Source organism: Gymnoscopelus microlampas, assembly GCF_963454915.1.
Source record: "Gymnoscopelus microlampas genome assembly, chromosome: 13".
In the NCBI taxonomy this organism is placed as follows: domain Eukaryota; kingdom Metazoa; phylum Chordata; class Actinopteri; order Myctophiformes; family Myctophidae; genus Gymnoscopelus; species Gymnoscopelus microlampas.
The window spans coordinates 33,139,588-33,162,039 of record NC_139950.1 but is presented as its reverse complement, the minus strand read 5'-3'; the positions used below and the strand labels follow the sequence as shown (position 1 = coordinate 33,162,039).

The following is a 22,452-nucleotide window of genomic DNA, read 5'->3' as shown; positions in this document are numbered from 1 at the left end:
GGCTTCAGGTCTTAATGGGTTAAGTCCCAAAAGTAGAAAGTACTCATTATGCAGAATGTCCTGTTTCACAAGTTTTCAAATGGATACAAATCTTTTGAAAATAGCAGATCTACAAGCTCACAATGCATCTCATCGCGACGCATTGTGAGCTTGTAGATCTGCTATTTTCAAATGGCCGAAATTGCTGAAGTGTTTAATATATGTTTAGTAATAATCAAAATCTACAAAGTAACTAAAGTTTTCAAATAGTAGTGGAGTAAAAGTACAATATTTGTCTCTGAGATGTAGTGGAGTAGAAGTAAAAGTAGAGAAAATTAGAAATACTTCAGTAAAGTAAAAAAAAAAACTCACACAGAATTCTCAGGTAGCTTCACCAGATAACCTCTGTGTAGTCATTAGAGGTGGATGTTTTGGGAGGCTGTTATACTGTGAGGACCTCAGTCTTCTGGGCATTTAGGGCCCAAGAACGACCTCAGCACAGTCTGTGTGTCTCCACTCTGAGGAACAAAGAAAGACAGAAAGAAAGACAGAAAGAAAGAAAGACAGAAGGAAAGAAAGAAATATTAATTCAAGTGACCGAGAGCCAGAAATACGTATATTGTATCCTGTCACAGCATACATAGCCTAGTGCATTGGTTCTCAAAGTGGGGTCCGGGGACCCCCAGGGGTCCTTGAGGGAGTTCCAGGGGGTCCCCAGCTAAATGATAGATTAGGAACAAATGGACCCTTATGGGTCTGTAACTCTGAGAGTGTACAAATGTAACCAAATGGACCCTTATGGGTCTGTAACTCTGAGAGTGTACAAATAGAACCAAATGGACCCTTATGGGTCTGCAACTCTGAGAGTGTACAAATGTAACCAAATGGACCCTTATGGGTCTGTAACTCTGAGTGCACAAATGTAACCAAATGGACCCTTATGGGTCTGTAACTCTGAGAGTGTACAAATGTAACCAAATGGACCCCAAATGAACCCTTATGGGTCTGTAACTCTGAGAGTGTACAAATGTAACCAAATGGACCCTTATGGGTCTGTAACTCTGAGTGCACAAATGTAACCAAATGGACCCTTATGGTTCTGTAACTCTGAGTCTACAAATGTAACCAAATGGACCCTTATGGGTCAATAACTCTGAGAGTGTACAAATGTAACCAAATGAACCCTTATGGGTCTGTAACTCTGAGAGTCTACAGATGTAACCAAATGGACCCTTACAGGTCTGTACCTCTGAGTGTACAAATATAACCAAATGGACCCTTATGGGCCTATAACTCTGAGAGTGTACAAATGTAACCAAATGAACCCTTATGGGTCTGTAACTCTGAGAGTGTACAGATGTAACCAAATGGACCCTTACAGGTCTGTAACTCTGAGAGTGTACAAATGTAACCAAACGGGTCCATTTGGTTCCATTTGTACACTCTCAGAGTTACATTAACATAGATTTTACAGTATAGGGGTCCCAGAGATTGAAATGCCATTAAATGGGGGTCCGTTGCCTAAAGCATGTCAAACCGGGGGTCCTTGAAATTAAAATGGTTGAGAATCACTGCTCACCTGTTGTCTGGATGGAGAATTCATTCACTTGTGTTTTAAAAAGCCTGCTCTTCACCAGCCTAATAAACACTGATAACTTTACTATGTTACATTAGGAGTTGTTAAAGTTCACTTTTACAAACGCTATGTCGTGTTTGATGCTCTGTGTGTGCGTGAGAGAGCGAGAGAGAGGTTAGTTAGGGGTGCATTTCTCCTTTCCGACATGTCGCCTTTCCGACGTTGACTAACCCTACACCAAACAAACCCTAACCCTAACCTTAACCGCACGCGGAAGCCACTAGTCGGAGTGGTGAGATGTCGGAATGGAAGGAGCACCCCGTTATGGGGTTAGTTAACGTCGGAAAGGCGACATGTAACCACTGTAGTGTAAACTCACCTGCTTGGAGATAATTGTCTTGTTTTAGGGTTTTAACAGCTTGTTCCACCTCCCTGTTTAACATTGTTAACTCTACTCGACGTCCATGTGGAATAATGTTACATTATGACTTGTTTAGTTAACTTTCTAACACTCTTTTTTTACTTTACCAAACAATTAAACAGAGCTGTGTCACAAGTTTGCCGCTCTGTGTGAGGCGGGGCTGGTCGCTGCGCGCGCTGTCCATTTGATGTCACCGCGGACTGCAATGGGCGCGCGCGGTAACGTCACGAAGAGGCCACTGAACCAGAGCCTTCTATTAGAGAGTTGCGCCAATGAGCAATGAGGGGTCAGAAACAGCGTCGGTCACGTGGTTTATGTAGCTGGAAATAGTGACAAGGAGCCGTCGACTTCAATGCATTCCATGAACTTCCTGTTTAGGGATTTGTCACTATTCGCCAATGTATGTGTATGTAGAAGACCTGGCCCGAAGAAGTGAACGGAGTTGGCGCAACTCTCTAATTATTAGAGAGTCAGTGCAGTGCCATCTATTAGAGTCTAATAGATGGCACTGCACTGAACATAGCAGATCTACAAGCTCACAATGTGTAGCGTGGCAACCCATTGTGAGCTTGTAGATCTGCTATTTTCAATGGCGGAGATGTTTATAGGGCTGAAGTGGTTGTTAATGTAGTGATAATAGGCCTAATCAAAATCTACAAAGTGGGCCTAACTAGTATAAAGTTTTCAAATAATTGTAGTGGAGTAAAATTATAATATTTGCCTCTGAGATGTAATAGAGAAGAAGTAAAAGTACTGAAAATTGCAAATACCCCAGTAAAGTAAAACATACCTACATATTTTGGAAATATAAAATATTTTACTGAGAATAAAGGGTGAAAATGTGAATTACATTAATAAATATGATTGACAGATTCATATGGTAGAATAATTAAATTAATAAAAAAAATCAGACAAGGCACAGAGGAGATAGCTGCTTGAAATAAAATAAAATGGAATGCATCTATTATTTACAGACTGTCTCACACAGACTGACATTGTGCTAATATTCACATGTTGACTGTTAATTCTGCACAATCACCAATGATACACAAATCAGTGTTTTTAAAATAACTTTTAATTGTTTTCAATATTTCTTAGTATATGGTTTGTCTAATATGCTTGTTTAATATGACTGATGACTAATCTACACTATTTACAGTTGGGTATAAAATAAACAATCTCTTTCTTTCGCATTTATCTGATGACAACTTTAAGTTAATGTCCATCAATGCTGTCGGTATAAAAACATACATGGTTTGGCAGATAATATTTAACATTTTATGCAACGATATTACAATTTAATAGTTTACATTTTATGCAACAATATTTTGTCATCATGAAAAATGTTGTCGTCCTGAAACAAGAGGACATTTTGACCATAGAATACAATAAAAAAAGAAAAGAAAAAATACCATAGAATAGAACAGCGGTGGGCAACTTTGATGATGTAGAGGGCCACTATATTTCCACACTCACTCCAGAGGGACACATTGCATATACTGTTGGCCCAAAACGCGTCGCAGTGCGACTCAAGAGATACATTATTGTTAAACATCTGCATTACTTAATTAAAGAATAGTTATTTTTGATTGTTTTTGCCTGTTATCTCTCCTATTGGTACCAACATCAATACAGCATGGATGGAATTGTGGACAAAATCTTATCCAACGACAACAAAATATTCTAAGTCTTTGGGTCTGAGAGTCTAAATCTCATCAAACGGTGGTTCCGTGGCTCAAATGCCGAACAAATAATGGACCTTGATATGAAAAGGGTTGAAAAACACTTTTTTATATTATTTATTTGCTGCTGCTGCTGCTTGTGTTGTATGCTGTGTTTTTATACTAATGTGATTCAAGCTGCTGTGTACTATTGCTGTCATTTTGGGACCCAGTCACTGGGTGGCAATGAAACATGTTCAGTGACTGTTTCTGGTTCTGGATTTTGAATACTGATGTGAATCTATAGTTTGTAGCCTATGTTGTGTTGTGGCTGCTGTTGAAGGTTGTGAGTTGTGACAGGTGCATTGGTTCCTGACTGGCTTGGTGGCTATTCCTCATGGCCATTCATTTCATTCATTTATAGCTTTCTTACTTTCTTTCTCTCTCACTCAAGATAGTATCCCAGCCCTAGCAATGGAGCAAAGTGTTGCATTGCACATTGCACACGGTACTACGGCGTCCGGCCAAAGAGTTTTTCAGGCGCACACACACATGCATCGATCAAAAACAACCCTTAAGTTCACACCTCTAAACAAAGTTGACAAAGTGTTATAAAGCAGACATGTCCAAAGTCCGGCCCCAGGGCCAATCGTGGTATGGGGCAGATTTTGGAATTAAAACATGCCTAAAAAAAATAAATATTTATGGCCCACCACTTGATAGGAATGTGACCAACTGAAAAAACTGCTTCATTTAGCCTGCCCTTTTTAATGTGTAGAGACCTTTTCACATTTGGTTGATTGATTGATTGATTGATTGATTGATGTACTTTATTTAGTAAGACATGAGAACAACAGTACATGGAAGTACAAATTCACAATACAAGGTCTACTAAACTGGAAGATTCATTAAGCACTGAGCTTGTTGTCTCCGCCAGGCCGAAAGGCATGGCGAGAGAGTATGTTTTACCCACTGTCCGTCCGTCCGTCCTGTCCGTCCGTTAGCAGCTAATCTCCGGCACCGTTGGCCCGGTCGCTCCGAAACTGTGCACACACACTCCCTGAATGCCAATTCAGAGCCTCTGCCCCAACTTTTTTCACATGGGCCTGTTATAGCGCCACCAGGAGGCCGATTTGTGCAAAACCCATTTTATATTACTCCTACAGATTTTATCCAAACGTCATGCAAATCAGTACACAGTATCTCTACAGTCATGTGACCAACCCGGATCTGTCAGATTTCCCATATTCCATCCTCATTGGCTAAGGTTGGCTTCCAAAGTTTGCAGGATTGGTCCATTTTGAACAAAAAGCCTCAAACTATGCACGCAGCTTGCGATTTACATGAAATTTCACACACACAATCCCACTGGGCCCAGGAAGAAATGCCACTCACATTCACACTATGTTGAGGAGCAAATGCCACCTTTTTAACATTGGCCTGTTATAGCGCCACCAGCAGGTCTAATTTAGCAAAACAAATCTTTTGAACAAAATGCCTCAAATCATGAATGCAGTGTCCAATTGCCGTGCAAGGCCTAAGAAGAAATGGCACCCTTTTCACATTGGCCTATTATAGCGCCAGGAGGCCACAATAACGTACCTGACCTGGCGGAGACCTGCGCTCCGAGGAGCACTTTTTCTAGTTGCCTCTGAGATGTAGTGGCGAAGTGTTGTAAATTTTAAATACTCCAGTGGAGTAAAACTACCTCAAAGTTGTACTCAAGTACATGTACAGTACTTGAGTATTTTACCACTGCCTTTCTTGCTGTTTAAATGACTAGTCTGTACATGCAAAGGTGTAAGCTTTGTCTCACGCTCTCACCTGTCATTTAGCAAAAGTCAAACTAAGAAAAATGCAGTTTGCAATCTTATTCTCTGCAGTGGTAGAAGTACTCAAGATATTTTAAGTGGCAACACATAAAAATAGAAAATACTGTTCAAGTAAAAAGTCTGTGTTCAAAATGTTACTTGAGTAAAAGTACAAAAGTATTGGCATCAAAATATAAAGTACTAAAATGTTTGAAAACAGCAGATCTACAAGCTCACAAAATAGGGCTGAAGTGGTTAATGCAAGTTTTATAATATAATTTATATCTGCAAAGTAACTAGTAGGCTAATTAAAGTTTTCAAATAGAGTAAAAGTAAACTTTGCCTCTGAGATGTGTTTTGATTGAATACTGGGCAAATCATTAGTAAAAGTGTTTCGAATACTCTTATTTTCTCGTACAATGCCAGTTTATGAACCATTAAAGACATCTATAATGTTATGGAAGGTGACAGTCAATGGTTTGAATGCAACAAATGAAGCATAGTCAAACTGTTTATATATGATCCATATTTGCCTCAGATGATACAGATTGTTAATACACTGCTCAAAATAAATAAGGGAACACTTTGATCCCTTAATTATTTTGAGCAGTTTTTGTTAGCAGTATGTACACAGTTCATACAGGAAATACAGGAAAAAAGCACAGGAAAGTACAGTTCAATACAAGGTCAGCTAAGGATTTAAAACCCCAGAAAGCCTATGGCTTGTTTCCGGTAGTGGAGTAGAAGGTAGGTATTGACAATACTCCAGTAAAATACCACAAATTGTATTAAGTACAGTACTTGAGTAAATGCACTTAGTTACTTTACACCACTGATTCTCTACCCGTCTGTTGAGATATGGCCAATTATGTGGTTATTACACGCATAGATATGGTTACACGTCTCCGTTACACGTCTCCATTCCGACAGAGTTTATGGAACTTTAAACTTTACCTTTCACCCCAAATGCATGGCATTCCGCAAAGAAGCATACTAGGGCCTTTACTAGTCTGTTCCTAATATATGTAAACGACATGAAATCAGCTTGTGTCTGCAATTTGTTCCTGTTCATGGATGACTCGGCTTTCTTGGTCTCGGACAAGGAAAAATTGCAGGTCGAAAAAACCCTTAGCTCTTGTAACCTGGTGTGGCAAGGAATTTACTTTTAGATAATGATGCCTGGCTACGCCATCTTGAAGATGTTATCTCAAGGAGAATGAATGAGTTTGATACTTTTATAAATTGCGTTCCCCAAAACAGTTTCGAACAATGAGACTGAGGCGTGAGTTTCCCCCCAAACACAGATTTATTTAGAACAGGACAAAACACTACATACATACTACATCTTAAACAAAGTACAGCCACAATACAATGCAGCACAACAGTTACTTAAACACAACACAGCTACATAGACCCTATAGAATCAATTGAAAACCACAGTGAATCCAGAGTCAGTGGGCCCATGAACAGGGGGAACTAAGCTTAACAGCTAAAGCGGGTGCATGTCGCCTTTCCGACTTTAACGAACCCTATACCTAACCCTAACCCTAACCGCACACGGAAGCCACTAGTCGGAGTGGCGAGATGTCGGACTGGAAGGAGCACCCCACCTAAAGCTAGTACTCACTCCATCCCCACCTAAAGCCATGGAACCACAGAACACATACAGAAATAATAAAAGAGCGTCACCGTGAAAAGATGTACACATAGTCAAATCAATAACACAAACCTGTAGGACTGTGTACTAGTGAGACCCATTGTGAACCCCCCAGCTGCACCACAATTGGCTCCCTTGGACTCTGGTTACACAGGGCTCAGGGGGGGGAGGACAAACAAAAGACAAGCATTAATGATCAAAATATGAAATAGCTCAATGAACAATAAAATCAATGCATGAACTCAAGCTAAACAAAAAACAAAGCAGCAGTGGCGATCTAAAGGAACATTTAGTACACCAAACACAAAGTAGGCCTATAGAACAAGTTACGGGTCCATTTGGTTCCATTTGTACACTCTCAGAGTTACACACCCGTAAGGGGCCATTTGAAACCACCTCAAGGAACTATGAGGGCCCCTGGACCACACTTTGAGACCCACTGGTGTAGCAGAGTAGTTTCCAGTGTGCCAACATGCACAATATCAGCACCTTCACTCATGACCAGAATGGAACAGAGCCTTCATTAGTATCATTGGTAACACCTGTGCAGGAAGTACGGTGGAGGAGGCCCAATTTCTTTCCAATATGGCTGCTGTGCATAGAGCCTATTGTTAATGTTTGCCTGTTTAGTAGGTAGACTGCAGGGCATTTAAATAATAACACTGATTGAAAATCAGGAAGTGGACAGTGCAGCTGTCCCTGCGGTGGCCTCTGAGGCTCAGCTCTGACCGGCTATACTCTGAACTCGGTAAAATCTGCACATGGCTCGCTGATAACAAACTAAACTGAATCCATTCTCTTTGGGTCTAAAATAAACCTCTGCGAGGCCGATGGCTTCACTGTAAAAGTGGGTTAGAATGTTATCACAAGAAAAGAGGAAATTACCTACCTGGGTTGTATTTTAGAGGCAAATCTTTCCAGTGAAAAAAAGTCAACCAAAGAACAAGACTACTGGTCAGTAGGAATCAATTGAGGACTCGAGCTGGACTATGTATGCACCTCATGGTACCATAGCACCACAAAGGCCTTAAAAACAAGGCTCCCCAGACATCCCAAAAGAAACTGGTCAGGCTACTACTTGGCCTCACACCTACAACTCATTTAACCCCTGCTCATTTTGCTAGGGTGGGATGGCTCAGGGTAGAGGACAGAGTACAGTAACTTGCAATGGGCCTGGTCTACAATATATACTACACCTCAACCACAAAGACACCCATGTATGTACCTGTCAAACTACTTCAAAAACGTTAAAGACGTCCACAAACGCAACACCAGAGAGAGCTCCACAAATCACGTTCAACTCAGATTTGGCTCAAATGCGTTCTACTGCTATGCCAAAATGTGGAATGCCCTACCAACAGTCATCTCCTTCAAAACCGCACTTCAACCCTATTTTTTTGTTTAAAGGTTTAAAGTGCTCATGTGGCCTATAATCACATTTTTGGGCTTGTTTTCCTAGACCTGGTTGCTTATTTCTCTCGCAACACTGGCATGCACGCATGGTAACTTGTATCAGATAAAAATAGACATATTTCAATTAATCATGAATCATGAGTTTATTGGGTGATTTTGTTACTTTCAAGTACAAAGTTTACTGAAATCATCATCAGCATATCAGCAACTTGTTTCAAACATTTCTCTGTCTATCTCTCTGTCTGATGTGATGTACACCAAAGCACAACATAACATTTGCTGTGGTTACTGTGGTACATTGGGGCAAATATACTGCTCAAAGAAATGTAGGGAACACTTTGATCCCTAATTATTTTTGAGTTTTCATGAACTGTGTACATACTGCTAACAAAAACTGCTCAAAATAATTAAGGGATCAAAGTGTTCCCTTATTTATTTTGAGCAGTGTATTAACAATCTGTATCATCTGAGGCAAATATGGATCATATATAAACAGTTTGACTATGCTTCATTTGTTGCATTCAAACCATTGACTGTCACCTTCCATAACATTATAGATGTCTTTAATGGTTCATAAACTGGCATTGTACGAGAAAATAAGAGTATTCGAAACACTTTTACTAATGATTTGCCCAAATTTGTGATACATTAATGCTTTATACTAAAATGTAGCAGGAGCTGGTCACCTGCACGGAACAGTCTGACACCATATTCACTTATTTTCAAAACGTTGCATGAGTGTGACATTACACAATATGTAAATGTCTTGAGTATTACTGTCACCAAACACACAGAAAGCCAACACATACACAGGGAAATCCTCAGTATCCTAAATATAGACTCATAATGGTCAATTTTTCACACTCCAGAGTTGAACTAACACTGAGGATTTTACTGTGTAGCCTGACCAGCATTATTATGGATACCAATGAATATTTATAATATTGGGAACATGTCGTGAAAAATATCTTGGCTAATGAACTGGCTCTAATTCAAACCTTTAATATCCTGTATTCCCAAACAAAGGCACTGAATGGAAGTGTGGTGAAAAATACATTCAGAGTCTTATTCCCCTGCTGTATAGGATTTCAAAATGATGTAGCCTATTGTTTCTAAGGTACATTTTGCACTATAGCTTCTCTTGAAATACAGAACACAAATGTATGTGATTACTGTACCACACTAGAAAAGATCAAATGTAATGTAAACTAATGCTGTAAATACACACAGTACGTGTGTATTTTTGGGACCATGTCATTCATGGAGAAAAGGAGGTATGGACCAAGACACCACAATGCACATAAGTGCAGACATACTACTGCCTAGTCTAGAGAGACAAAAAAACAGGAATCTAATGGCTATGGCCACAAGCATATTTTATGAAACATTTATGTGACACTCCCCTCTTCATATCATTTCTTGATTTAATTTAAAAATAGAGGGGCAGGGGACACACATGTGGTACAGGTAGGTTGGAGGGTCAACATGTGAGGGATAGTCTGGAAGTGGGGTGTTAGAGGTCGCTTTCTCCGTAGAGGGCAGTGGAGAAGGCGGTGTAGTCTAGCGCCCCCGGTGGTGCTCCAGCGCAAGGAGGCATCCTCATGATGCAGTACTCCGCCTGGTCTGGGGGAAGCTCTCTCCTCAACTCCTCCACCAGGATGTAGGGCTGTGGTGATAAGGAACATGACAGAAACACTGTTTTGAAAATATCAGATTTTCTAGCGGTAACGGTCAAAATGTAGCACTGTGAGGGCAGTAGTGACACAAATCCCAAAATGGAAGTAAACTACATTGGCCGCTCTACTCTGAACAGGTCTTCCATAAACCATCTCAATACTACAAGGGCTGATCAAAATGTTACTAGATTAGCATTAATTTCAAATGAATAATTACGTACGTACAGTACATTATTATCTGCTGTCCTGTTCAAAGTAATCAGATGCAATCAATCAATCTTTATTTCAGACTCTAATAGGTCCATATAAAAGACAATACAGGGGACAACACAACAGTATCATATTTACCTTTACTGTAGCTGCACCACAAGTGGGCAGTATACAGTGGTGTACAGTCAGTTTTGGTGATCTTGACATCATCAGTACACATAAAATGTACGTGATAACATGTTGGCTTGTGCATACAATTTACAGTACAGTCTCTGGACATCATCATCACAGGTCATCCCTGATGATGTGAACCAGATATCTGACCATGTCTACAACATTGTGCACCTTGTTTGCCAGATAAAAAAAAGGTTCCTGGCACTTTCGGAAGCACTGCTGGAAGTATTTCCAGTCTTTTGAAACACTATGTCACTGTTAAGTTCTGCTGTAAAATGGTATGGATTATTGGAATGCCATAAAATATCTTTCTTTCCCTTTAATTTTGATTTCTGGGAACAGAAGGGCACACGGGCAGGATTGGGTGAATACGGAGGCTGTGGTCGCTGTGGACTTCCTCGAAAATCAAACAAAATGTACATTGTGCTTTGCTAAAATGGACACAACAGTGTCAAGTACACTTTGAGCCTATGTCAATGGACTAACCATAGGCCTACCCTACAATTGGTATGGTCCTTTAAGTCAAATGTCCACAGACAAACTAACCCACCTTGTCAGCTGCCAGGATCCTGAAGGATGCCACAACTTGCTCAGCGGTGTCTGTTTCAGCCGTCTCTCTGGTCATGAAATCAATGAATGACTGGAAGGAGACCAGGCCAGTGGCACTGGGGTCGACCAGTAGCATTATACGTGCAAACTCCACCTCTCCCTTAGAAAAAGAACAAAATAAAGGTGTGAAATAGTTTTTCACTGACCAAGTTTGTACATACAGTAACTTGTATATGAATATCAGTCATTACAAATAACATAAAAAGAGAGGCCAGGTAAGGAGATATTAAATGTGTATAGAAAACAAAGTAAATGCCAATAACTTCACAATAGCCCCACCATTTCCATAGTGAATCAAGTACCCTACCAAGTCATAACCCATGGAGATGAGACAGGCTCTAAAGTCGTCCGTTTCCATTGCACCATTCTTCTTCTATAGTTGCCGGGGTAACACATCACATAGCGGCCACCATACAGGACATCAGGTAAGAAGAGCAAGAAGGTAGTGGGATCAAAACACAGGAAAGAGCACCGCTAGCACAGATAGGAAGAACACAAGCAGACAGACACAGGGCAACAACAACCATCCCAAACACCAGCAAACATCACCAAAGACACACAAAGGAAAGGAGAGAGAAAGACATACTTTAGGACAGTGTTTCCCAACCTGGGGTCTGGAACCCCTTGGGTTCACAGGGGGGTGTGTGAGGCTTTGAGGTAGTCAAAAATAAAATGTAAAACATCTTGCACAAAATCATGGCAACTCACTTTCCAGACCGTTTCTTAATGAATCCTTATCTAAATCTACTTATAGAAATACCTTTCATATCTTGTCATCAATCAAAAATATTCAAGTTTCTGACAGGACACAGAAATTGTTTTCATTTATTGTCTCTGCCTGTGTGTTATCAATGTGACAACACATCACAGTATTTGTTAACTGTATATAATGAAGTTGTGATGAAGAAGTGTGTGTGTGTGTGTGTGTGTGTGTGTGTGTGTGTGTGTGTGTGTGTGTGTGTTGGGGGGGGGGACTTTTATTGATGTTGACTAACGTTTGTATTGACAAAAAAAGTATTCTACTGTATCTGTCAAAAGGACAAAAAACGTATTTCCATTGTAGTCCTTTCAGCACAAATGTATGTGTAAACTGAGTGCCATGTGTTTTGGGGGGGGGGGGGGGGGTAGTAAAGACACACAGAAAATATAATCACATACACATTGTCTACACAGTACAGCACATACTCTATAATACATTTAAGGTGCCATGGCGTTATGTACTATGGTATTAAGAAATGCTAATAATGCAGGAAACGCATGAAGATAGTATCCTCCTGCTACACTAAGTTGCATAAACAGTCACATAAAAAGATGGCCTCTAGTTTACTCTAGCCTACATGGAATTATTACAGACAGTGCAATCTCTGTAATGTTTTATGTGACTGCTGACAGGATAATCCTTACAGGTTTTCATTCGTTAGTGGTATTAAGCATATTTTTACAGTACTAGTCTCCACCAATCTAAAGTCCAAACCGTAAAGATTTGGTAAGAATGGATGCGTTTTAACAAGAAAACTATAAAAGCTATAGGAAAGTGACCGAAAACACTCAAAGTTACAGATAGATATAGCATTAGATATAGCATTCCACTGCACAGTTCAATAATAACTACTGCCATTGTGTTATTATTTTGTCAGTCCCAATCCACAAGATGTTATTGGCAAGGTACACAGGGTCAAATACATAACAGTAGCCACAGAAGGTCAGACCTTGGGCGACAAACTTGGGACCTTCCATTCTTTAGACCTGTGTTGCTACCCACAAGGCTGTAATGCTGCGCTTAATACAGTATAACTGAAAAGGGAGCTCAGGGGGTCTACTCGAGTGTTGCACTGTACCCGGTCAAAGTGGTTGAAGGAAGATCTGAACTCGTTCATCTGCTGCTGGCTGATGCCCTTGGCGTCGCGGGTCAGGATCTGGGTCTCGATCTCGTTGATGGTGCGGGCGATGGTGGTGAGGAGCAGCTCCCAGCCCACACGGATGTGCTGTTGATGTGGTGACAGGCAGGATAACTCAGAAATGTATTTATTATTTTAATCACACCTTTTTTATTTTCTCAGCAATTTAGTACAACACTGTCCCTGTTGCTGCTAACCAGTTACCAGCAGCTTATTTTCGCCTGACAGCGATTAGTTTGACAAGGAGAACATAACGGAAGGCGGAAGCCAACTAACACCCTGCTGAGCAGCCCCCAGCCAGCCATTAGTGCAGCGACAAAAAACACAATCCCCTGCCGACTTCCCAACTGTGAACACAGCCAATTTCATTGACGTGCCGGGCCAAGCCGGAGGCACCACATAGTCTCCACAGTGGTGGGACGTGTACTTTACCCCTGCTGCGCCACCCAGACAAAACTACAAACTTGTGTTCAAGTTAGGGTTAGGTATTAGACTTGTCCATCAAATATGAGGTTTTTATCCTCAGGCCACCTAACTAAGAATCGCAATGAATCGAAACGTCATACAGTATATGATCGCACTTGAACAGTCTGACACAAAGTGAACACTGTGTATTGTATTGTGCATTTACATTGTATATCTAAAAGTCTATTTGCATCTCATGATATTATTTTGAGAGAAAAACAATTGCTTTGAGTCTCTAAGCACATGTAGTATTACACTGGACACTGGATTGCTGTGATACAGACACAGGTTTGTGTGTCCCCATACTCCTATGTTTGTGTGTGTGTGTGCATGCGTGCGTGCGTGTGTGTGTGTGTTAGTCAGAGGGTCTATCATATCCATCCTCCCATACCTCCATGGTGTAGTTGGTGTGTTTGTTATCAAACACAAGCGACTCCTGGATGAGCTGGTGGTCTCCCTCCAACTTGTCAACGTTGGGCTTATAGGTGACGATGACGTGCTCACACTGCTTCAGCTGCGTCATCTGGTCCTCCAGAGTCCCGCCCAGCTCTAGAGCGCAGCGACCTACCTCCTGTCAGGAGAGCACACATAGAGGAGGCATTGTCGTGATTCTGGACCAATAGGATTATAATCACAGTGGACGCTGATTTGACGATATACTGTATTGTTTGGATTTGGCATTCTGCATAACTCTGGTCAAAAATGTAGTATTTGCTATGCCTATGTGTATTCGTTTTTGGAATAAAGGGTGATATAATATACTTGTGCACTGATGTGATGCCATACACTGAAAATAGCCAAGCTTGTAGATCTGCTATTTTCGGTGCACGAGACAGCACATGACAATTATACATCAGGCATAAGATGGAGAAAACTCACCTCCATCCTGGCTGTTATCCAGGGTCCGATGAGGTTGGCCTGGGCAGCAAACTGCCGTCTCATTCTCTCGTGGGAATGCTGACGTGCCATCTCTTCCTGGAGAGCACCATCTCTCTGTGGAACCAGCTTCTTCACCTACAAAACGCATAAATACTGTCAATTCTGAGTTGGCCACTTAGCATGCTCTAATAGCCATGGTATGCTGACAGACCAACCCATAGACTCATTTATCTATACATCCAGCAGTTAAGTGTTTCTATTTTGATAATGCACTTTACAGCTTACTGTACACGGGTGCTGACTAATAATAATAAATATGCTAGAACACCACTTTGTTTTGAGGCGAGCCTGTTCAGGTTCTTGATCTGTACTGAATATTACAGCATGGCCAAGAACTGCCAAAATGACCAGTGTGCATGTGAGTTTTCATGTGAGTTTCAAAACCAACGGTACCTTATCCCACTTGTTGAGGAGATCTTCGGTGGTGAGAGTGCTGTAAGGGTTGGTGATGTTGGCCTTGATGCCATAGCTCTGAGATATTTTCTGAACCTCACTGTGGATGCCCAATATTGCCTGTCTCTCTCCATCTGCCTGAGGAAGAGTGGCTTTGAACTGCTCATGAGCTGCGATTAAACTCTGGAAGGACCAAAAGAAGTCAAGGGGAAAACTAGAATGAGGAAAAGCTTCTTTTGGGAGCATGTATAAAAAATAATACACTCTGAAGAGTTAAATTATCACTCCCAATTTTGCTGTGCCCAGAATGATACGCTGTATAATAGTCAATGAGCCTACCTGTACTTCCTCAATGGTGTGCACAATAAACATATCTTGCAGGTCCTCCATGGCTCCCTCCATCCAGTTGTTGAAAGGTGCTGACCTCTTGGCAAATTCTATGAACAGCTGATCGATGGTCTCCAGTAGCTTCTCTGTCCGCTGCAAAGATCAGAAACAAAACACTAAACCCAGTTCAATGTCACGCTCACGCCATGGACCTACAGCACAGAGAAGTAATAAAATCACACACACGTCCCCAAGACTAACATCCCCTCATCATTGAAATGACTAATCTCTTATTGACCACCGAATTTGGCCACTGAGGGCCAGGCCATTTTAGAGATGCCGTTACACTCAGGGTGGGGCGGTGGGGAGTGGAGACTGAAAGCACACCGCTGTCCCTGTCAGTCAGGCTAATCCTAGGCCCTGTTCCTGGGCCCTCGCACATTTGCAGGTCCAGAACGACACACACAGATCAGAGGGGCTCAAGGGAAGTGGCTAGTGGGCTTTCTGCCAGACACATCCTGGTCAGACGTGCTGTAAATCTATGTCCCCTTTATCCCCTTCAACCACCCATTTTACCTGCTTATCTGGGTCAGGGCGCTTAGAGGGATGGTCCAATTATCTACCCCTCATGAGTCATGTATTTCCTGCTCAGATCTCATCTACTGACATTTGCATTGATATTTTTGTTCACCATTTCTTTGGTATCTTGTGAGACATTGCTTGAGGCTACTATGGAATTTTACTGCACTCTTGTGGGGACTTGCTAGAATAACATGGGAAAGCCTTAGTTACTGGGAAAAACCTTTCCAGTTTACTCCCCACTGGCTGACAAGTTAAAACACTCAAACATCCAGATCATGGTGGAATTTCCCACCTCTGTGTATGTGAGAACAATTGTTAGTTGGTCACTGTTTGACTATGGCTCATTACTTAGTTCAAGTTATTTTCTACGCCAGGCCAAAGGCAGGGACAGATATTGTTTTCGCCTGTGTGTCTGGCCCTGTATAAACACAATTGACAAAAGGCATTAACGATTAGCATTCTTTATAACAGCCTTTCCCCCGTTGCCCTGTGCCTTTTCTTTTTATTCTTCTTTTTTTTAAACTTACTTTTCATTCTTTTTCGTTTTTAGAACAGGCAGGTCATGTTGGGCATCACATTACATTAAATTAGTTAGTTAGATATATATATTTATATATATTCGAACCCCTACATCTTTAAAGATCCTTCACAGAATATCCATTTTCATTATATAATATCCATTTTAACCAGTATTTATAAAATGTATCCATACAGTGTCTTACAGAATATGTGAGTTTTTCCATTTCGTATATGTTCTGTACAACGGCTATCCACTCCCCCCTCGTTGGTGGGTTTTTGTCCAGCCATTTCCTGGTTATAGCCTTCTTGCTTGCTACCAATAGTATTTTGAGAAGGTACTTATCTGTGGTGCTAAATTTGGTTGGTATGTTACTCAGGTAAATATTGGTAAAAGTACATTCAAGCTCAGAACCCATTATTGTGTTGATATCTGATACAATCTCTAGCCAGTAGTTTTGGGTTACTGGACAGTCCCAGAATATATGGAAGTGGTCAGCCATTGTATTAAAGCAATCTCTCCAACCATTCCCTGACTCTGGTGTACCATTCTGTAAGTATTTTCTCCTTGGAGTAATAAAGAATCTAATCATGTTCTTCCATGAGAACTCTCTCCAAAGGCCAGAGCTAGTAGTGGTGGATAGTACATTACATATATTCAGCCATTCATCCTCTGTTAGGGTTATGCCTGCCTCTTTTTCCCATTTAAGTTTAACATAGAAAGTGGAGTGGTTCTTAGCGGTCTGTATACTTGAATAGATTCTTGATACCAATGTTTTGGTGGTATTACCTTTATAAGCATCAATGCGCTGGTGTAAAGTATTTATCATATGCCACCCATTTTAATAAACGTACCTCTCTTTCTATTTTTTGGTCTCTACATTCTTTAAACCAGATATTTAGGGGGACCTTTGTCCAATTACTTATTTCTTTTGTGTGCTTCCTCATGAGTTTTATCACCCAGTATGGCCTGGCCCTGTGCCTTTTCATACATGCTCATAATGCTACAACGTCATCACATGCACCGCATAGACACAGTGATGGAGGGAGGTAGTAGGAGGGTGCCTCCTGGTGGAGATTTGTATTCCACTGAGCACCCCTTTTTGTTTTCAGTGTTACCCATATCCAACAAACAACCAACAACTGAACAACCCAGCACTTTTCCAATGAAACAACCTCCATCAGTGTTAACCTCACCTCCAGGGCCTCTCTCCTCTTTTGGGTCAGGGTTCCCAGCTGGTCCCACAAGTCACAGATGCTCTGGCAGCGCTGGTTCACAGCAGCCACATCGTGATAGTCCAGCTCACTAGGACAAACACCGTGATAAAATCGTGACAACTTTGTTTTGAGTTAAACCACAAGCGTTTCAAAGTGCTGGGAGTGTTGAGCCAAAGAAGCTTCTTTTTCTGGATTGAAACTATAGAAAGCAGGTATTGAAATAAACACAATTGCTACAGTAAAGTCCACAAAGGAAAATAATCTTCATTTTTTTGTGTCTACAGAGTGAGCTTCAAGCACTTCTTGAAACACATGCCCAAAATTAATAATCAATAAGCTACTGAAATTATATAGTCTATCTACAATGGTAAACATAAGCATGGGGATCTTACAGTTAAAGGACGACTTCACCCATTTTCAACCTATCTTCATATAACTGGTCCTCACTAATGCTCATGATAAAATGGTAAAACATTTTTCTACTCAGTCTGTCTCTCAGAAGGCTGTGGACAGTTCAGAATCCCGTCTACCAGTGACATTGATGGGGAATCCAAGCTAATAGAAACTGTAGGCTTTCTATTCCTGCAAAGTTGCAGTGCAATAATAAAAGCCATTGTTCTCGCATTAATAAAAATCGAAATAAAACATTTTTAATCTTGTTGGAAAAAGTAAACCTGCCTATGTCACTGGTAGACTGGTTTCTGGACTGTCCAGTCCTCCTATGAGACAGACAGTAGGAAAAAATGTTTACCATTTTATTATGAGCTTCAGTGAGTACCAATTAAATGAAAATGGGTGAAGTTGTCCTTTAACATTCTCAACTATTATGCAAAAGAAAGTGCCGACATGTAAAAACAGCAACAGTACTGTTTAGCCAAAAGATGGTGCAGTTATAACAAAATCCAATTGGTGAGGTTGGATTTTACAATTCCATACTGCACCGAGCCAATAGTTTGCCTACTTTGTTTTTGCCAAACTTTAAACGGTCATTTTAAAAATCTACATTCTTGGGGATTACCCTGGGTAACATTTGAAGTTACAATGACTGATAGTATGAAGTCAAAGACTAACACTTTTGAAAGGTAAAAGCGAGAGCACAATTATGACTGATGGTTAAAGTCAGTGTTGCAGTGTAATTATATTGCAGATACAATACAGTCCCCACACCCTTATGCATAAAACAAAAGCAGATCCGTTTAGAGTAATGGTAAAACATTGCACAAAGCAGAACTGACAGTCACAGCATAAGAAAAGTTGTGGTAAGACCTTGATTTGAATTAGATTCACTCAAGTATACCTTTATAACTGGTGGGAGTGGAGAGCCAAAGCCCTTTTGCTAGCTTCCAGTTAAAAAGCAGGGAGTATGAATTAAGTGCATACCATGTTTTCTTTTTGCATATTATGCACACACCTTCAGAGACCCAAATTATTCTATTCACTTCCAACCTTGTACCCAGAACCTGCAACTTATCTAGCCTGCCAATGCACCAGACCAGCTCACAACACGTGAAGAGGGGGGGGGGAAGACAATTACACTCTGTAAAGGGTTTGTCTGTCTTTAAAGTTTGATGAATTGAATACACAGGACCTCAATGGAAATAAGCTATAGTCTTTTTTGGGTTGTAATTTTAGTATCCTTTTGTATAAATCTGTACTTGTGCTTTTCCCCCCAAACTGTTAAGTATTCAATTAAATCACCAAGTAAAAATCAAGTCACCAGACAGAGATTAAAGGCAGTAAAGTTATTTATTACATTCTTAGTTTCCAAGATGGGTAGGCAGCAGAATCCCAAGTGTGGCATCATTACCTGGTGAGAAAGAGAGATGTTAATACATGTAGCCACAATAAAATAGTAAATGTAGTCACAACTCATAATAAAAAGTAATCAATGATAGTGATAGAATTATCAGGAGACACCTTTAATCCATCACCCTATCGAGCCAAGTTGGAACCTTCTTTGACTTGAAGTCGTGAATGAAGGCGGCAGGATTATCAAGCAGCTGGCCGGCCACAGAGTCACTGGGGATCGTTGAAGAGGGAGGCTTACCAAGATCCATCTTTCCAGCATTCTCAAACCAAGCTGGAATGAAGGTGTCAGGACGGTCAAGCAGCTTCTGGCTGGATGCATGGTAACTGGGGACTTTTGGAGGGTGGGCAGGTCCACTGGGGCCCTTTGGAGGGTGGGCAGGTCCACCGGTGCCCTTTGGAGGGTGGGCAGGTCCACTGGGGCCCTTTGGAGGGTGGGCAGGTCCACCGGCGCCCTTTGGAGGGTGGGCAGGGCTACTGGGGCGCTTTGGATGGTGGGCAGGTCTAAGAGGGGAAGGGGGAACACCGTACCTCTCATAGCGAACATCTTTCCAATAGTCTCTGCCCTCCTCGTACTCTGTTGAGAAGTGGCTGATGGTGCCTGGTATTTGGCCAATCAATAAGTGAGCATACTGTCCTGAATATGGAGGTCTGGGTGGCACTGGTCTTGGTGGAGACACAGCTAGCATCTCTTCTGGAGTCCCTCCTGGCTGTGCAGAAGCTTCAGAGCGTGAATAAAGCCAAGGCACAGGCGGCAGCCCAGAGCTCTGCTCTTCCTCTTCATTACTGCCATGTTCCAAGTTCACTTCAAATTGAGTCAGCACACCTGGCTCTGGGTAAACTGGTAGCTCTGGATAAACCGGTGGCTCTGGTACAAACAGTGGCTCTGGTAGAAGTGGTAAACTTGGTGGTGAAGTTGGCTCCAAGACTAAATCAACGTGAATCACCTCATCACTGAGTTCTGGTGGCAATTGTACAGTAATGTCCGGCTCAGGGTGTAGACCTGGTGAAGGATGAGGCCCCACATTTATATCAATTCCACCCATTGCAGCAAACTCATCCGGTGAAGGCATTAAACTTAATGGTATGTGTACATCATAACGACTCCAATCAACCTCTCCATCAGGTGGTATTAGTGGCAGACTTTGTGAAGTAAGGTCCAAAAGTACATCAACGTAAGTCACACCGTCACCGGGTTCTGATGAGAACAGATCTGGTGGCACTTCTATCGAGATGTCCGGCTTCAAGTGTAGTTCTGGTGGAGGATAAGGCCCCACGTTTACATCAATGGCACCTATCGCACTCAACTCACTCAGGCCTGACTCAGGCATTAGAATTTCTGGTATGCGTACATCAAAATCAGGTTCTTCGCCATGTGGCTGCGGTTGAGGCCTTAGACTTGGGAAGTGCACATTAACAATAGGTGCCTCCTCTTCATAATATGGTGGATACAGACTACGGAAATTTACTTCAATAGGAGCTGGCTCTTCATATGGTGGTGTATACATATCTGGGAAGATTACATCCCAATGAACTGGATCTACGTAATCGTAATGATGCCACCAACTTCGGGGACCTGGAGGAAATAAAGTTACATTTTAAAAAAGTTGTAAAGAGCAGTATATGGTCCAATCTGAGAATTATGTTTGTCAGTTCAAAAGTACCAACCTAGAGGCGAGCAACAAACATTCCAGCTCAGCAGCACAAAGCTCCACCTACAGTAACAAATGAAAACAAAGTCAGAAAGTCCAACAGCAATAGAAAAGTTGAAAACATACAAGAGAAACGTTGAGCACAAGAAAAACAATCCTACCCCAATAGAAGCCACACAGCCATGGTGCCAGGGAGCTGAAGTGCTGTTGCTGAGCCATTGAGTCACTTTTATGAAAAACACAAGTAGCCTGTGTCCAATCACAGACAGATTAGGTAACTACAGACACCTGTTGGTCATTGGTAATAGTGAATATGGAAAAGTCAAAGAACCTTTTCTGTGCTCATTAGTTTTACTTCACTCACTGAAAAAAATAGGCTAAAGTATAAAGGATAACATTGCAGTTTACTTGCAGGACATCAATACAGCAAAATACAATGATTTTACCAGTAACCATTTTGACAATTAAAATTGAAATGGTAACTTTTATTGCACTCAGGCACACAAACCCAATTTGTTACCACCACCACCACCATCATCATAATTGTCATCGTCATCTTAAAGATAAGGGATGATATTTTAGATCATTGTGTTTGAATCTGGTTCATGGATGGACTTCGTCACAATTCAATCTCAAATCTAGCTTGTCAACACTTAAACACCGTACATTGTCAAACAAAGCTAAAATTGGAAAAGTGCAGGTCTTTGCCAGGCCGGGTTGCCTACCTAGGCCCGCAAATTTTGGAATGCAGTCATAGCCAATTAGATTGGAATCTGAGAAATCGGACTGATACCTGTACATCGACTCCAGAGATAATGGCCTTCATCCTATATTAAGATTGGCTAATGGGAGGGTGGGCCGCCAGCCGGCAAACGGACCTCTGACACAGCCCAATGCAGCTACGCCTAAATATGGAGTGTGTTGTCTAACCTGACCCAGAATTGGAATGACACTTTGACCCAGTATTCATTCATTCCTTCTTTGATACAATGATCTTTATTTTTTCTTTATCTTTATTTTGAACATGTTAAAATTAGTTAAAAATAAATAAATAAATGCAATATAATAAAAAAATGAAAAACAATCAAAACAGCCTCTCAGGCAACAACAATTCTACATGTTCAAAAAGGAGTAGGATGAACTATAAAACGTATTTAATCCTACCCCTTCGTTCCGCTTACTTCAGCGCCATCTCATCTTTTGTCATATACCAACATGGTACTGTATACATTTAAATAAACCAAATCTTTCAAATTAAACAAATAATTAAATAAAGTAATTCATATTTAAACTTACAAGTATGTACATATTCTATAAATATAGAATATTATAACATAACGTATATGGGCACAAAAGGGGGCATGCCCATATATGGGCATATACTAATGACATCAGCGATCTCCATATATGGGCTGCTGGGCATCAAAGGGACAAGGACTGACAGATACAGAGATCCGGTTGTCCATAGT

General features: G+C 41.2%; 1 protein-coding gene across 1 annotated transcript in view; it reads right to left on the bottom strand.

Annotated features, from left to right (window-relative positions):
- Positions 1-8,764: 8,764 nt before the first annotated feature.
- actn2b (actinin, alpha 2b) overlaps positions 8,765-22,452 on the bottom strand; it is a 31,542-nt gene continuing 17,854 nt past the window's right edge. The window contains exons 13-21 of the mRNA XM_084077026.1: positions 17,505-17,613; positions 15,222-15,362; positions 14,883-15,065; positions 14,430-14,564; positions 13,942-14,121; positions 13,026-13,172; positions 11,495-11,560; positions 11,129-11,287; positions 8,765-10,184 (exon numbers count right to left, since the gene is read on the bottom strand). Coding sequence (XP_083933152.1) covers positions 10,032-10,184; positions 11,129-11,287; positions 11,495-11,560; positions 13,026-13,172; positions 13,942-14,121; positions 14,430-14,564; positions 14,883-15,065; positions 15,222-15,362; positions 17,505-17,613 — 1,273 coding nt within the window. The 3' untranslated portion in view covers positions 8,765-10,031. The remainder of the gene's footprint in view (positions 10,185-11,128; positions 11,288-11,494; positions 11,561-13,025; positions 13,173-13,941; positions 14,122-14,429; positions 14,565-14,882; positions 15,066-15,221; positions 15,363-17,504; positions 17,614-22,452) is intronic.